The sequence below is a fragment of the Indicator indicator genome, chromosome 3, assembly GCF_027791375.1.
Source record: "Indicator indicator isolate 239-I01 chromosome 3, UM_Iind_1.1, whole genome shotgun sequence".
NCBI classification, from domain to species: Eukaryota; Metazoa; Chordata; class Aves; order Piciformes; family Indicatoridae; genus Indicator; species Indicator indicator.
Genome location: NC_072012.1, coordinates 40,828,788 through 40,845,801, shown reverse-complemented (window position 1 = coordinate 40,845,801; position 17,014 = coordinate 40,828,788). Strand labels below are relative to the sequence as shown.

Sequence of the window (17,014 nt, the reverse complement as noted above, 5' to 3'; positions counted from 1 at the left end):
CATTTTAAGTCAAATTACTTGAAACTGAAATTGCAGATTGTTCTTTTTGCATAGCTACCCAGTTTCTCTGTCTTCTGTTGAAGAAGGCAGGAAGAGAGCAGAGTGTCAAGGTGGAAAGGGAGAAGTTCATCCTTTTCCAAGAGACTGCCGTCTCTCCAGTCAACATAGTACCTCTAGTCAGGAGGCCAGAATTCCCCAAGTTTTGGACAACATGAGATTTTGGGGAGAATACTAGATTTAACAATGGATTTCCATAAATATATAATAGGCAGATGTTACAGTAGTAATGGAGATACATTTCTCTATCACTAGAAGTTAAAAAGTTAGATGTTTCCTAATTTACATTCTTGAAATGCTTGTAAAAGCAGTTAAATTAACACAAAATTGCATTGAGTTGTTGTGGTAGATAACTCTTCAGTTGTGGAAGAATAAACAAGTTATTTATCATTGCTTCTAGATAGATGGAGCACTTTTGTGTTGAGCAGAGAAATGTACACTAATGCCCTTGTTCCAGGAGGACAAAGGTTCTGAATTTGTTTCCTATTCCAATGGCATTCCTTATCCAGTGTGTATCAGTCTGTTCCTATTTATCCTGAAAATCTGCTAGAATCTCTGATGTTGGTACATAAGAACAAAACAAATGTTACCTTTTAGGTCACTGCTGTAAAGTTTTGTACCTAGATGGAATCCAGAACGAGGCTGAAACCAGGCAATGTAACTACTATAGTCTGGGATTGAAATCCTACATGAAGAACTACCAACTACTATTTACATAGGGGTTTTACTTAAAAACTCTTCAGAAAATGTTAACTACTTTTAGTGTGATTACAGGATCACAGGATGCCAGGTTGGAAGGGACCCAAAGAGGTCATTGAGTCCAACCCCCCCTGCCAGATTAGTGCTTTGTAAAGAAGAAGGACACCAAATTGCAAAGGCTGCAAAGTTATTTTAGGATTTTGTTTAAGGATATACAATTTTAATAAGAAACTTATGCTACTTAACTTGCAGAATTTTAAAAAATGTAGACACATTAGCAGTGCACTGTATGCTTGAGTACTTTGAAAAGCGAAGGCAGAAGTGTCTTTAATAAGACAGACAGCTTTGAATGTTAAAGTACCTTGCTGCCCCAGCTAAATTTTAACTGTTCTTGTAAAAATGTGTAGAACTAGAACAAATATTAAAGGTTTCTTATTACCCACATGCAGGATATGTTATATAGTAGTCACCTTGCTGTCTGTAGTGCCTAGAAAAAACTGTACATACCAATGTCTGTAGTGCATACAGTGAGAGTAACATAAGGCTAGCTTTAAATGATGGAATGTTTTAAATAAACCTGTGATTCTATGCTTTATTGGCTAGAAGTTATTTTATTTAAAAGCACTAGTACATATGGTACAGACTATTTAGATGAAAATACCCTTGTAGCTTATGTTGTATAGACTGATCATGTTAGTCTAGAATGCAAAAGAAAACCGTTGGTCTTACTAAAGCGAGAGTGGAAAATGTGAAATTCGTGGTGTGGAAGTAAAAGGAGCATGGATGATTCACAATTCAATAATGTTTTTCAAGTTTTACCTTAATATGGGGTTTGTATTAGGTTTTCACTTCACTTCTTTCAGAATATGAAATCTCTTCATAAGAGACATACCGAATATGGAATGTGCTGCAGGTTTTCCTCTGCTATGCTGAGAGGACTTTTCAACCCCAAGCGTGTAGGAAGCTTTTAAGGCAGTTAAAACAAAGAATTGCATGCCCATTACCCCTATTGAAGAGGTTTCTTTAAATGCGCCTACTTGTTTGTTAGGCGCTGGACTAAATCCACAAGTCACTTTCCTGAAGGCTCTTTACAGCCTTTGGTTTGTAATGTGTCCCTGTCAGTGTGTGCTGAGTTAAAATGCATTGCCTGTGAAGACACGTGTTGTTTCTGGATGTTTAAAATAAGTAAAAGAACAAAAAGTATTATCAAAAAAGATTAATCAGGAAATAAAAACAGGACAAAAAGACTGTAAAGTACCCAGTCTTAGGTGACTGCAGGGGTTACAAGTTTTCGTAGTAAGCAAAATTGTCTCAATGTTAAATGTAGATTTCTGATCAGCCACTATAGAATGACTATGATTGCTTGATTACAATTACTTAATTATTAAATTGAGGCCTTTATTGTTCAGTCAGGACTTCTGAAAAGCAAAACTAAAAGCTAGAAGTGAACTGTTCCCCTTCAAAAAAAAAAAAAAACAAACCATGAAAAAGGAGCAATCTTACCTAATCCATCAACATTAAAAAAAAAATGATCACTCAAACCAAACAAAAACACAGAGCATGTTTAAGAAGTTTTTTTGAGGTCCAGATGATAGTTGTGCTCTACTTGCTGCTCATCTAATCTGCACAGTTGCAGTGGGGAATTTGTTAGAGAAGACTTAGGAGTTTTAGTGTATGCTAGGCTTCATAAATAAGCTCTGAAACTTTAAGTTATCAGAAGAACCCAGATTTAGCTTTGTGTGTTGCTATATTAGTTCCTTCCTGCTACCTTACTTTGTTGCTCATTATTCCTGATTTCAGTCATCAGTAAAATTTGTTCAGTGGACAGAGTGCTTTGATCCCATCTGGATGAAATCCTGTTGATGTAAGACCTGGTTACAATGTGATTGTTTCTTGGATGGATAAAGCATTGTGCTATCAGCCAACAAAGACAGGCCTAACACTAATCTAACACAAACCTTTAATATGAGGAGCTTGCTATACTGCAGTTCTGTATTTTCACAGATAGGGCTTAAAAGGGTGAATGGGATTGTTCATGCTATCTAACTGAAATACGTAATCTGAAAAAGGATTTTCTTTATAGCTGTTAAAACTAAGTAAACTAAATCTTAAGTTGAAGTGGTTTATCCATAGATCTTTGGTAAACAAGGTACAGAGCTTGGGAATAAGATTTGTGAATTCATCTGTATTTTAGGCAGCTTTATGCTTGTTTCCATTGTCCTTGCCAGGAAGATCAAAACAGTCCTACGTTCTTCCTTTACCGGGGAATAATAGAGCATATACTGGTCACTGATTCTCATTCTCGGTTAAAAAAAACCCCAACTTTGTTGCCAAAAAAATAGCTTCCAAAATTTGAGCGTACACTGTTGCATCCTAGCTTTGATTAACCAACATACGGCTTACATGTCTTTCTAACTTTATGCCCAAATGTATTTACTGAAAGAGAAGTGGTAGTTAAGCCGAAAGATAAAAAATATGTTTAGTGATAATTTCCATCCCAGATCATGTTCCAGGCAGTCGTACTGAGAAGTGAAACTCAACTGATTGAAGCAAATGTGCAAAATAGATAATATGTTTATCCTAGCAGGCATTGTGGAAATAGTGATAGTTTGCACTGTGTAGCAGTAACTTAGTAAGGGAAGCTGCTGCAATAGGTGTTCTGTAAAGACAGAAATCTTTTTTTCAGAATTGTTGTTTGCAAGATTATTTGGAATAGGAATAGGTGTGAGAAATCTGCCTCTTTGTCATCTCAGAGCAGGCTGGGAGTAGAAGCTCTGTGTGTGTAAAATCCAGAAGAACGCTGTCTAAGTTTGCATTTAGAAATTTACAGTTGCAAGAAAGAGGTTTAGGCACAACTCCTGAAAAATGAAAGCTTACATTCAGTAGGAGTGGATGCCTTTCCCTTCTGTGCTTGCCAGAGAAAGTGGTATTGTGTGTTTATAAAGCTAGCATACTAAACTGAAACCTGGCTCCCAATATTAAGAAAATGTTGGTCAAATATTTTACATCCTTGTCATCTCTTCAGCTACCACTTTATTATGGGAAGGATTAAGATTTGGATACTGCCTGGAAGAATTTGTTTTGAAGAAGGATTGAAAGAAAGGGTCGAGGAATGCCAGACTGAGCTTCAGGCTGCTTGGAAAAAGTCCTAAAAATGAGTAGTGGTGAGGCATGTGTGACTTGGGCTGAAGTTGTGAGCAAAAAGCTAGAGTGAAGAAACTTACTGGAATTAGTTCTTGCAGTCTTTGACATTTGGTGTGGAGACTAAGAGGAAGTAAATGGAAGAATTTGAAAAGTAACCTGTTTGAGTCAGGCTTACAGACATGGAAAATAGATTTTTATGGCAGCAATTTAGGCTGAATGATGGGAAAGGGAAGAGCCATGTAAAAACCAAAGTAGTGAGAGACTGGATGATTGCATTTGCAATGAGAATGAAAAAGAATGCAAATTTTATGAGCTAATTTGCAGTGGAAAAAGATGGCATGATTTCATGATGAACAATGTTTAAAAAAACAGATTAATTAGAATAGTAGTGGCTCAGATAATGAACATTCTTCTTTTGTGCGAAATGGAAGAATGATAGAAAATTTTACCAGGGAGGAGGTGTGAAGTTATAGAGCATACGGTACAAAGCATTAGGGAAGTCACGATGAAGTTAAGAGGTCAGTATTGGGATTGTATTTTAGGAAAGTGGTAGGTGGTTTAGGTGGTTAATATGATGAAGCAGCGAAGTGTAATGACTCAGTGTCTTGAGTGTAGTAAAAGTGAACAGGAGAACACCCCTTAACTTGTTTTACAGTTGACATTAGGAGTGGATCTACATGTGCAATTTGAAGTGTCTAGGCTTTGGTCCATTCCTTCCAAAAGGGAGAGTTTGCTTTGTAACAATGAAGGATAGATCATTTTACTTCATGAATCCAAACATCAGATTAGGAAGATAATTTTTAACACTGGAGAGCACTGTGCTGGGTTTAATCTAGTTCATACCTATAATTGTACAAGATGTTAGCATTAGCCCACAGTCACACAGTGCACAATGTCTGCAGTAGGTTACTATTCCTGTTGTCAGCACATGGTGAAACAGCTATGCTTGATGAACTTACACATTCACTTGGCTGTCACATGCTGTGTAACTTGTGATTATTTTGGAAACGCCGAAAAGTGGAATGGGAGGCAGACTCTGGGCTGTCAAGAAGAGAGTTTGGAAGGAAAGTTTAATTAATTTGCATATTAATTAAATATTGCATACTATGATTGGACTCAAGAGAGAATTGCTATGGAAGTATGTGTTTGAAAGGTTGGGTTTGCCTGTCTTCTTATTGATGAAAACAATTCTGATGCCAAAGTTGTTCCCTTTTGCATCTTTCTTTCCTGTTTTTGCCAGTTGATGTTTGGTTTGGGACCATTGTTCTCAAGTTTTGGGCAGCATATCAGTAGCTTACAGAGTTCTGAGTTTTCGTTTTCTACTTTATGCCCGTATACCACAGAAAGCACAAAAAATAAGAGCAGAAACTTGCTGACATCTGGCTTGCAAGAGCAGCGACAGGCATGGATCATAGAATGAAGGAGATCTTCAAAAGAGGATCTTCTTTGCCACAAAGAACATGAGATGCCTATGTGTGAAGGAGGCATCAGACTACTAGTAGGACTGGAAGTGAGGCAGAATCCTGGCTTGCTGATACCTGTTTTTTCTCTCCTTGTGGGAGGTACTGAGACTTTCTTCTTATGCATGGCTCTTAAAGCTGTCCAGCCTTATCCTAAAAGCCACAAAGCATGTGTCTTCCAGCACTTTCTAAGGAAGTTTATTACAGTCTTAATCTTTCAGCTTTACTATAATTTTTTTGTTTGTTTTATTTTGTTTGTTTTTTGGTTGGTTTGGGTTTGGTCTGAGGTTTTTTGCTTAAATTTTCTTCCACTCACTTCCTTGATGTAATCGTTTCTTAAAAGTCCAAAGGAGTTTGTGAAGGCAGGACTGAGGGAGTGCAAGAAACAGTGTATGATATTCCAGCAGTCATATGATGTCAGTGGGTGAATTGAGGGAAGAACAAGTGAAGCAACCACAAAATTTTGAGGAAATGTGAAAAAGGAGGCTGAAAGATACAGTGGCATGTAATGGAGACCACCTGATACGTGCTTGGATGTGGACAGTCACGTCTGCTTTGTGGTGCTTCGATATGGCTGCCTTCAAGACAGCTCAAATTTGGAAGCTGGGTAAACAAACACAGGATGGTCAAAGGAAACATGTATGAATGCTAGCATCAAGCTCCAGATAGCAGTGTGCTTTATTCCTCTTTACATCTCCTCTTAGTCTCCAGCAAGACACTCCACAATTTTGTTTGGCTTTTTATGCTTCTCAGGGATTAGTTGAGGGATGGGAGATAACAGATTAGTCTAGAATCACACAGATCTTAAAATGTTGTTTTGCATCTAACAAGTTTGGAGAACAGGTTGCAGAGACAGTTCTCCAAACTGTCTTTCTAGACAACTTGGTTTTTACCAGGTAGCTCCACCTCCAGACTCCTACACCTGTTCCTTGTTAGGATCATGGTGTAAGATAAGACTAAGACATTTTAAAAATACAGTAGAGCAAGATCTACCTGAAAGAAATAATTATGTTGGAGAAGGAAGTGCAAGGGTATGTTTTTGTGCTGAGATTTTGAGTAAAAACAAAAGATAGGGCTTTAGGTCTTAATCTGTTTGAGTTGGGGCTTCCGTGTTATAGGATCAGAGCAATGAAGCTTGCACAAATTTTTCTCTTAGGTAGAAAACATTATAATTGACAATATTTAAGAAGAGATACTTAGTCATACTATCTCAGATATTTAAAAACTGGGTTTTTTTTTCAGCATGTAAGAACTAGATCCCTAAGAAAATGGATACAGAAGTTGCTGTCCTGCTTTATGTCTCCTCAGAGGCAAGGAGAGTACAAATCAGTATGTCAGTTATGTTACAGATGTTGTTTATAGAGTGAATCTTGAGGTCATAATTGATAGGACTGTTATAGATGTTTTGGCCTAGTGGTGTGGTTAAAGTCATGAATGTTGAGAGGGAGGGCTCAGGTTTCTTATACCCATAACAAAAAGCTGGTATTCTGTCTTAAGCTGGTATTTACAGAGGTTGTGTAAAAGTAATTAAATCACTCTGCTGGCACTCTTGAGTTGGGTTTCTCTTTTGCTGCAAGTCACACTGTAGGCACTCAACCTGCAAAAGGCGTATTCAGATTCACACAGGTATTTGTGGTGCTGTGATCTGTGTTCCTCAGTGCTCCTGATGCTTTAGTTGTAACAAGTTTAAGGAGGCCACAGTGTGTTGCTGTTTCTTGCACTTGAAGAAATTGTGATTAGATTGCTGCAGGTCCACTGCTGTGAGAACTTGATGCACTGGTGCTCTTGCATGGGATCTCTCCCCTTGAGATGTTCTCATCTCCACTTGAGGGTCTGTGAAATGAAACCAATATGGTGTGTGCAACTCCTTTTGTCTGAGCACAGTAATAACAGCATTTTGTTAGAAAGTTGGGGGCCTTGTTTTGTTTAGTTTTGGTTTGGTGTTTTAGTTTGGTTTGTTGTTTATTTTTCACAGTGAATAAATTTATATGACATTGTGCTCACACAAAGCTTACTGTTTGGTTCTGCCTTGACAATTGGATAGGCTTGTATTTTCAAACACATCCTTCTTGACTAATTTTGATGGTGATTTGGCAGTTATGAGGAAGATGATACATTGTTTTTATGTGATTTGCTTAAGTGATGATTGTGAAGAAAAATAGAATGAAAGTTTCTCATTTTAACTAAAATTGGGTCATAAAGTGGAACTGTTTGTGTATATTAGAATAGCTATGGGTAATCTCCTTCCATATGTGAATTATGGTACCTGGGTTTTTTAAGAGAAAACTGTATGAGAAGGTTGGAGCAATAAGTAGTGAACCATTCAGGTATTTTGTGGGAAGGTGCAGTGAGGGCTGGTTTGATTTTCATTGTGAGATAGACTAGGACTTTGATACATAGCTCTGTTTCACTGAACAAAAGAAGTTGCTTTCTCCCCACAATGTGACCGTACCATCTCCAAACAAGAAAGTATGTTCCCTGCAGCAAAAAAGCTGTGTTTTTTCATTTGTTTGTTTTTGTTGTAACCTGCTCTGTGTCAGGTAATTTGCCAGATAGTTTAAGTGCTAATCTGAAGGCTGTATAAGAGTTCTATTCTGTTCCATTAAGTCCAACTAAACTTTGTAATACAGAGGCTATTATCCTGCCAGTTGTGAAGAATTTCTGTTTTATGGAGCAGTGCTGACACAAAGACAGCACTGTGCAAGCTGTCTCTATAACTGAGCACTTTCACACTGCAATTTAGGAGGCGTGCAGTTCAGGAAATTGCTGGCTTCAGCTGGAGCACACTTTTACTGCAAGGAAAATTTTATTCGTCACTCAAGTAATTGGCAGTTTTAATACCTTGTTAGTAATTACCTTATAAACAAACTAATGCATAAAGGCAGGGCTCTGTGACCTGTTATCTAACTCACAGTCTTATTTGGCCAGTGGAACTGACACATGGTGGTGATGTTTGTTGTTTTTTATTAAAGTAATTTGTTTCCATTTATTATAAATACTTTCAGCTAAGAGTTAAAAAATGGAGTGTACCTCTACCAGGAAGCCTGAGGAATGAAACATGATACAAGTGCAATGCTGAAAGGGCTGCAAGATCACTTACCCATTCCTGCATGTGGTCAGAAGGACCATTAATCTAAATTCTGGTTTAGTTTTTAAGTCACGATTTTTTTTGTCTTGAGCAGTAATCTCTCTACACCCCTTGAATATGTGTGAGTTTGTCCATCCTATCCTAAATGTGTGGCTTACTATTTGATAGTAAGAGCAAGTATTTCTAATAAAGGCAAACACCTTCCCCAATTGACATTTTTGTTGATAGTTCTACTGAAATTGTCTTTTCATGCAATCTCTAGGAACTGGGGAGGTTTGATTTTGATCATTCATCATTCTAGGTGCAGAATGTACCACAGCCAGAAGTGACTGAAGCTTCCCAAGATAACAAGAATAGTTTGGGGTTACGTTTATTTAATCAGTTTTCCTCTGTGCAGCATTAGCCCCAAACAAATAACCCCAGTAATATTGCTGATTGGTGTGTATGATTCTGTACATGATGCAGCTGGGATGGAAAAACTGCTGGGCTGGAGATACTAACATGAAATAAGATCTCTGGAAAAAATACATTTCACTGGATGAGAGTGTTACTTATAGTAGACTAGGATACCCATGTCTTTAAACAGTTGCAGAGGAACTGGGTGTGATGCTTAGCTGAAATTTTACCAGACATGAAGTCCAGAACCTCTGTAATGAGCCGTAATAAGCGGAAATTTTATTCTCTGCTAAGTCACGAGAAAAATCTATGGGATGACATACTAGATCTCATTGCAGAATTATAGAATATCTTTACGAGGGGGCATGCTGTCACTTATCTTTTCTAATAAAGCTCTGTTTTTTCTGGAAATTGTCTAATTTTCATGCTATGGGGATTTTTAAAAAATGACAGTGTCTAGCTACTAGGATGTTCATTTGGTTAAAATAGAGAACGACTTTAATCTAATTTCATTACAATACTGTGACATACTGTTCAGTGAAAATACCAGGTATTTCTACTGTTCAGTAATAGATGTGCATTGAGTTTTATGTCTCGTTTTAAAAGCCATGATTTGCAGTAATTGGGTTATAGTGCAAATTTTTTCATCTTCTTTGGGAATGTTTTTAAAGAACTGTTGATGAACACAGTTTAGAGCATTCCGATTTGTGATTTGGAATGGCTAGAAATGAATGTTATGTCTAGAGAACATAACTTTATTGGTTTCCTTTAAATAGAAATTATTTTCAAGCATAGAAATTTAGAAGTAGCTTTCATCAGTCATATGTTGTGAACAACTGCTTATGCTGGAAATGACAACCTTGACTACCGTCCTTAAATTTCAGAACCAGTAACAAGATTGCCAGCATCTTTTCTGAACACTTAAAGCCATTTCAGAGTCTAGAGACTTTGGACTTGAGCAACAACAACATATCAGAGCTAAGAGTATCATCGTTTCCATCATTACAGCTCAAGTATTTGTAAGTAAAACTTAGTATTCTTTTCTTTCAGTTTGCTTTCAGAAAACCTACTATATATGTAGACTGGCAGCTGTTAATGTACTAAATCTTTTAATTAGACAGGAATTAAATATTCCTACTTTTCATTTGTTGAGTTTAACATAGACTCTGATAGCTCAAATACATGAGTTGTTGCAATGAGATCTTTTGGTTCATAAAAAGGGAAGGTTGGTATCTTGAGATGAAGCAAATAGATGTGCTTTTATGTTACAATTATATTACAAAAGTAGCAAGTTCCTGATGATGGGTCTGGTGTTGAGTTACACTGAGTTTGGTGGACTTTTTTGAACTCACCTTAATCCTTATTCCTAATACTGCTATGCCAGAGCTGTATTCTGTGCAAGAATAAAGTAAGGGAGTTGCAATGTGCTGTTTTCTGCCAATAATACACTTCTGCAGAGCAGAACAAAATGTTGGTGGTGAAATAAAATTTGACCATGGACTGAGCTGTCAGGAGCTCTAATTAATATGATAAATGAAATTCAATTTATCAAGGAGTAGGCAGTGCAAGAGCTTTGTGTTTCACTACTGGGTATTAAGATTTTATTAAATAACTGTAAATTTAACCTTCTGGACATTTTTTCAACAGGTACATTAACAGTAACCGAATAACCTCCATGGAGCCTGGTACCTTTGACAATTTGTCTACCACACTTCAAGTATTGAAACTGAACAGGAACAAAATTTCAGCAATCCCTCAAAAGATGTTTAAACTCTCCCATCTGCAGCACCTGTAAGTGCAACCTACAATTGACTAATTGTTTTCAGGTTTTCCAAAGCACTGGCAGTGCTTGAACTTTAGCCTTTAATTTAACCAGAGGCAGAGTGAGACAGACACAAAACCCATATTACTGCAGCCCTTGCTAACTGCAGCTTTGTAGTGAACAAAACTAGTCTTATATATGGGTGAGATTTGAATAGTATTTGTGTTTAAAATTGTGTTTGCCTATTAAAAAAAAGACAAAAAAAAAACCCCAGACAAGGTTGGAGAAGGTGTAATAGCAGTTTTCCTGTGAGAAACCATTGGAAAAATGTGAAATGAAGTAAACTTACATAGCTCATTAAAGCAGTCTCTTATTTATTTTGTGCTTTCATGGTGAAATGAAGGGAATTAATTTGCTTTCGAGTATGACAATAAGCAGTATGCTTGAGTAAATAGACCTCCATTGATTTTTTTCCTGTCCTACAACTCCTCCCTTCCTTAGAGTACAGGAAATTGACAAAAGGATGGGCTAGGATTGCACTTTGTCAAATCCTGAATAATTATTTTGCATGTTAGATAGCCAAGAGTGAAAAATAATAGACTCTTTTAGGTTAACCTTGAAAGTGAAAGGTCGTAAGAACAGTGAAGTGTTAGGATGCTCGACACGTGGAAATGGTGAATGTGTTTTCTTTGTACAAATGCAGGAAGTAGCCTCAGTAGAAGAGTGTGAGAGCAGTCCTGCAAAAGCTAATATAGCATCATTTGTTAATGAGCTTAACAGACTTTCTGATCTTCAGATTCAAGGTGGATTTGAGAAGTTGGTGATATTCTTGCCTAAAAAAGTTCTGTTGGTTTCCAATTTAATCAGTAGTCTGACCTAGTTATGTTAAGCAGCTAATCTGTAATGAAGGTGTAATATTTGTGTTATCACCTCAAAGAAGTATTTGGAGAAGAAGTGGGGAAGAACTGAAGGGTGATCTTACTGAGTGTTCTTCACTGGTTCTGCATATTTAGACGTAGGAAGAAGAATAGGGTTCTCTGTCAGTTATCTGTTGTCAGCTAGAGTTTTTATCAGGCTATAAGAGAGAAAAGCTGAATTCTTATAAGACTTGAGAGTCTTAAAAATAATTGTGGTATAGCTACGAGAAAGCATTATTTAGGCCTTCATTCCCCATGGGGAAGTAAACTTTTGAAGGGAGGGATTCATGAAGGGGCAGATGATCACTTGTATGTAAGTCTTTTCCTAGTATTGTCTAATCCTGTCTCTTTTTATTAGAAACAACTGATACATAAACTGTTAATTTAACAAACGATGGCTAGTTGAAAATTCACAGTTGTAAAAACAGTTAGCATTTTTTTGCCTGTGTGCAGGTAGACTTCCCTTTTCACATAGCTCGTAAATTTGCAAAGCTGCTTGGAGTTGGTGCAGGGTTTGGAGTTAAAAATTGCTAATGCCAAGAAAGTGTTGTGGAGAGCAGGAAAACAGAAAATACTGAGTGCTACTGTCCCTGCAGCTTGCCCTCCAGTTAGTTATGCCTTGTAACTCCTTTCCAGGATACGCATAGGTCCCAGCTTCTGACCTATAAGGGGTGTATGTAGTGGTAGAAAGGTGAGTGCAAAGACTACTTGAGAAAGAGGGAAGGGACTCTTTATAACTAGTTGTAGAGAATGGGCGAGCAATGCCTAGCAAGTGCTTGGTCCCAGATTAAGAAGGAAGGATATCATCCAGAATATTTAATTTTGCCTTGTTAACACAACTATTTTTTTTTGTTTCTGACTGAATATTGATTGATATTACAAGTTAACCTGGATGGCTCTACTGCTGGATAAACACAAAGACCTTGCTTTTACTTGAATTTGTAAACAGGATTAACCATGATATTCTTGGGTACAGTCTTTTAACTCTGAAAATAAAGAAACTACCAAGTACTTGTCCTCAGTATCAAAAAGTCAGAGAACAGTGGCAGTGTGGTTAAACATAATGTGTTACTGTATAGTGTTTGATTTTTATTATATCTTGTCTCTGTTGTTTTATGTACAAGAAATGTGTTTAAATAACATTTTGTTTCCAGAGAAGGAGGAAAGTTTTTTGTCAGGTAAACTTACTAGACTGTAACTGTAAATTTTATCGATGCAGGGAGCTGAGTCGCAATAAAATTAAAAAAATAGATGGACTTACTTTCCAAGGACTTCCAGCTTTGAAATCGTTAAAACTGCAGAGAAATGGGGTTACTAGGCTCATGGATGGTGCTTTCTGGGGATTGACCAACATGGAAGTCTTGTAAGTACTGACTTTTTGCTGAAAGATTCTGTTAATAGTGAACAAAATGAATGGAATTGCTTGGTAAAATGTAAAGATGTTTTTGAGTTAAATTGTTCTAATGTGGTTTGAAAAGCAGCAAACAGTCATTGGCAAATGTGTGGGACAGCACACTCTGAATGCATGTGTACATCTGTAAATGTAAATAGAGACTAGAGCTATCCAGCCAGTATCAGATATGGGCCTATGGCAAAGCATGCATGCTGCTGAGTTCCTGATCCTTATGTCTTTTATCTGTTTGTATGTGTTTATAGGCAGCTGGACCATAACAACTTAACAGAGGTAACCAAAGGCTGGCTTTATGGTTTGCTGATGCTACAGCAACTCCATCTCAGCCAAAATGCTATCAGCAGGATCAGTCCTGATGCCTGGGAATTTTGCCAGAAACTCAGTGAGCTGTGAGTAGTTTCTATTCTATTCCAGTTTTGAAAGCTAGGTACATGCCAAAGCATGAGCTTCTTGCCACTAATCTCTGAGTTTTTCATAACAAAGTTTCCAGTGTGGCTACAATTTTTTTTGTATGTGAGACAGTTATATTTTGTTGAAAGACGCGAAAGCCAACCCTGACTGCTTCATTTCACTGTGGCAGTTGTACTAAAGCTGTAACACAGTCATTTTCAAATGAAAGAAATTAATCCTGCAGTAATTCGTGAACTGTTGGAAATGATACGTAAGCTGTATGATAAAATGCAATGCAGTAGGTTTTGTGATAGTTGTAAGGAAAAAAACTTTCTACCTCCCTTGAAATTCACCTGGGTTGAACTGAGTAATAAGCACATTGGCATAAACATAAAAATAATTTCTTTTCCCCTTGAATTTGCAGAGATTTGACGTTTAATCACTTGGCGAGGTTAGATGATTCAAGCTTCATTGGTTTAAGTGTGCTGGTTGGACTGTACATTGGAAACAACAAAGTAAATTACATTGCTGATTGTGCCTTCCGGGGGCTTTCCAGTCTACAGACTTTGTAAGTTGGCAAACTCAATTTTTAAGGTCAAAAATCTTAAGAAAAACTCTGTGTTTATATATTCATTTTTTTCCATATGAAGTACACAAGAATGTTTTGTTAACTTTTCCAGGTCAGCATGTTTTTCTTGCAGTAGAATTTTTTTTTTCCAGAGTAGTTTAGAGAGGGAGGATTTGGTCTTTCATTAAGGCTGTGCATAATGAGTGGTGGTAATTATGATATGAACTTGCAGTAGCGTTATTATGGCAAAGGCATGTCTCCATTTGAAGGCAGCAAGCAGCACTGCTGCCAACAGCTTTAGGGATCTGGATCCTACTTGTGTCTTAATCACATTTCCCTCATGGTAGAAACAGGAAGACAAAAATCAAAACTTATTACTATGGCTGCTGATGCTTGTCATGACTAGGCAATTGCTTTAAGCATTTGAGCATTTTTTGAAATAGCATTTCTTAAAAGAAGGGGGAAGAAAGATGGTAAAATAATTTAAATATATTCCACTTCATTGAAATCTTCCAGTTACATACCATTAACTCATCTGTTAGACAGATGAATGAAATGGTTGCCATCTTTGAAATGGTTTCAGACACTTTACTTTCAGGAATTTACTCACATACTCATACTTTGGCCGTCTAGCAAAGATGCAGTTCAGAGGGAGGTAAAGAGAAATCAGAGATTTGCAAGGTGTCTAGGAACTGTTAGATTTACCCCATACCATTCTTCTGAAGTCTCTAATCACTTTATGCTTCACAGATAATTAGGCTAGTGTTGTGGGAGTTGTTGTATGTAAAAATTATTCACTTAATAAATCTGTGTTCTCTGTGTGTTAATTCTAAACTTTGAAGGGCATGAGTGTATTTTGTTTCGAAGGGGTGACAGCTGGTCCCTTCCCTTCCTATGACACTGCTTCTCTTACAGTAGTCTTGCATCTGAATGCCCTTGTAGGGAAAGAGGGGTTTGTTTTCTAACGATTCCTGAATCTTTAATTATCAGTGGAAAAAAAGTACTAATAGCCTTCTTTTAAAAATCAAACAAAAGGAAAAGCCAAGCAAACAAAAAAAAATCACAAGAAAGATATTTCAGAGATTGTTTTAAATAATACATGCTTTTGAAGAATTGAGTGCCTTGGTGTGTTTTTAATAGTTCTTGTGATTTGATTTTCCCTTCCCCCCACCAAATAGGGATCTGAAAAACAATGAAATATCATGGACTATTGAAGATATGAATGGTGCCTTCTCTGGCCTAGATAAACTTAGGAAACTGTGAGTAATTGCCAACAATATTTATAGTTCATCATTCCTTAAAAAATTAGCTTATATTATGTGTGTTTCAAGGGACAAACCCAACACTTAGTGATGATACGTTTTCCATAGCCGAGATTTTTTTTTCTTCTCCTTACTATTTTGTTCTGTATACAATGTTTGTTTTATATAACAGAAATTCCAGATTTTTCAAGTCTAACTAATCTGCAACATTGTAAATATTAGTACTAGTTATGCAAATATTTCCCAAAAAATGACAGGTTTCCCATAATAGGAGGTAGTAAGTGTGTTACTTGACAAAGGCATAGTGACAGGGATAGTCTGTGATAATGTAATGCAACTTCCAATGGAAGTAGCTTCATTACATTAACATTTTCAAGTGCACATCAATGAAATAAAAAGAAATTGATGTGTATACATTTAGAATAATCCATATCAGAACTGTACATGTTAAAACATCTACTAAAGTAAGTGTAAAATCTAAGTCTTTGGTCAAGGGGAATAAATGAGTATCTTTTAGAGGGGAGACATTTTGCTGCATAGGGGAAAATTGAAATGTGAATATTAGTCACAGTTTAGAAATTACCAAAAATACAATTGTTCAGGTAAAAAAATTACTTCAATTTTATTAATAATTTTTGCATCATGTACTTATATTTTTCAGGGTACTCCAAGGAAACAGGATTAGATCCATTACAAAGAAAGCATTTTCTGGTTTGGATGCACTTGAACACCTGTAAGTAGTACAAACATTTAACATTCACATTTAACCCAACATTGGAAAAAAATACTTCTGATGCTAATAGAAATAAGACTACTTATGACTTTGAATAAAACACATTCAAAGTGGTCACAACTGATTTTGAGAAGGTTGTTTCATTTTGGAGGTATGCTGAATATGAGTTTTGGAATTAATGCAGACATTGTTACATGTTAAGCATTCTATAAAATTCCTTAATCCTTTAGTTTTTGAGCTAGGGGATTTTTGTATATCACTGAAGGTGCAAACTGTTCCTTGAATCTTTAAGTTTATTAACACATTAATAATACATTAAATGTAATAAGTTACTTTCTCTTCCTCTAATGTTTTTTTTTTCCTTAGGGATCTAAGTAACAATGCAATTATGTCAGTTCAAGGAAATGCGTTTTCACAAATGAAGAAACTCAAAGAATTGTAAGTTTCTGTCTAAAGACATCACCTCTATTAAACATGTATCTCCATATAAATATAAATAAGAGCCTTGTGAGATGCTACCTGATGCAGCAATAAACTCATTATAATCTCTCTCTGAAGTCATGTAAAAAGGGTATGTCAGTGTTTGGAGGTTTTTCTATTTGCATGTGATGGCTGTGTTTAAGTGAGATAGTGTAGCATAGGTGTTCATTTTCTGCTGCGTTTGGTGTCTAGAGTCCTTATTTTAAAATGGCTGATCTCTAATAGGTATTAGATAAGGGAGACTTTGATGTAATGTGCTGTAAGATCAGCAGTGTTATCACTGAGGTAAAGCTTATTGGACCACTGAAATGCACTGCTGTAATTCTTCTGTAAAGACCTGGTTGTCAATGCTTGTAATTGAGTCTTTCTATCTGTCCTGTACTAGGAGCAAAGGGGCAGATCTTCAGAGAAGTCATGAAGCGGTCACTAGGATGAATGTATTTTTCTAGTGATTTTTTTTTTTCCTCATACCCTCTTTTTCTGCTGATATGTGCAGAAAAACACTGCCACTGTTCCCTGTGTTTTGAGCACAGATGATTTTTCCCTCTTGCAATGTCCGCTCTATTCCTATGAACCTTTTCTAGTCACATCTGTTGTCCTGAGCTGCTCTGTGGGTAATCTGTCAACAAACTAAAGAATAACTAAAA

General features: G+C 36.6%; 1 protein-coding gene across 1 annotated transcript in view; it reads left to right on the top strand.

Moving 5' to 3' along the window:
* Positions 1-17,014, top strand: part of LRIG3 (leucine rich repeats and immunoglobulin like domains 3) — a 44,924-nt gene that overhangs the window by 11,898 nt on the left and 16,012 nt on the right. Inside the window, exons 4-11 of the mRNA XM_054399612.1 lie at positions 9,729-9,863; positions 10,492-10,635; positions 12,743-12,886; positions 13,180-13,323; positions 13,749-13,892; positions 15,071-15,151; positions 15,816-15,887; positions 16,254-16,325. Of these exons, the coding sequence (XP_054255587.1) occupies positions 9,729-9,863; positions 10,492-10,635; positions 12,743-12,886; positions 13,180-13,323; positions 13,749-13,892; positions 15,071-15,151; positions 15,816-15,887; positions 16,254-16,325 (936 nt within the window). The remainder of the gene's footprint in view (positions 1-9,728; positions 9,864-10,491; positions 10,636-12,742; positions 12,887-13,179; positions 13,324-13,748; positions 13,893-15,070; positions 15,152-15,815; positions 15,888-16,253; positions 16,326-17,014) is intronic.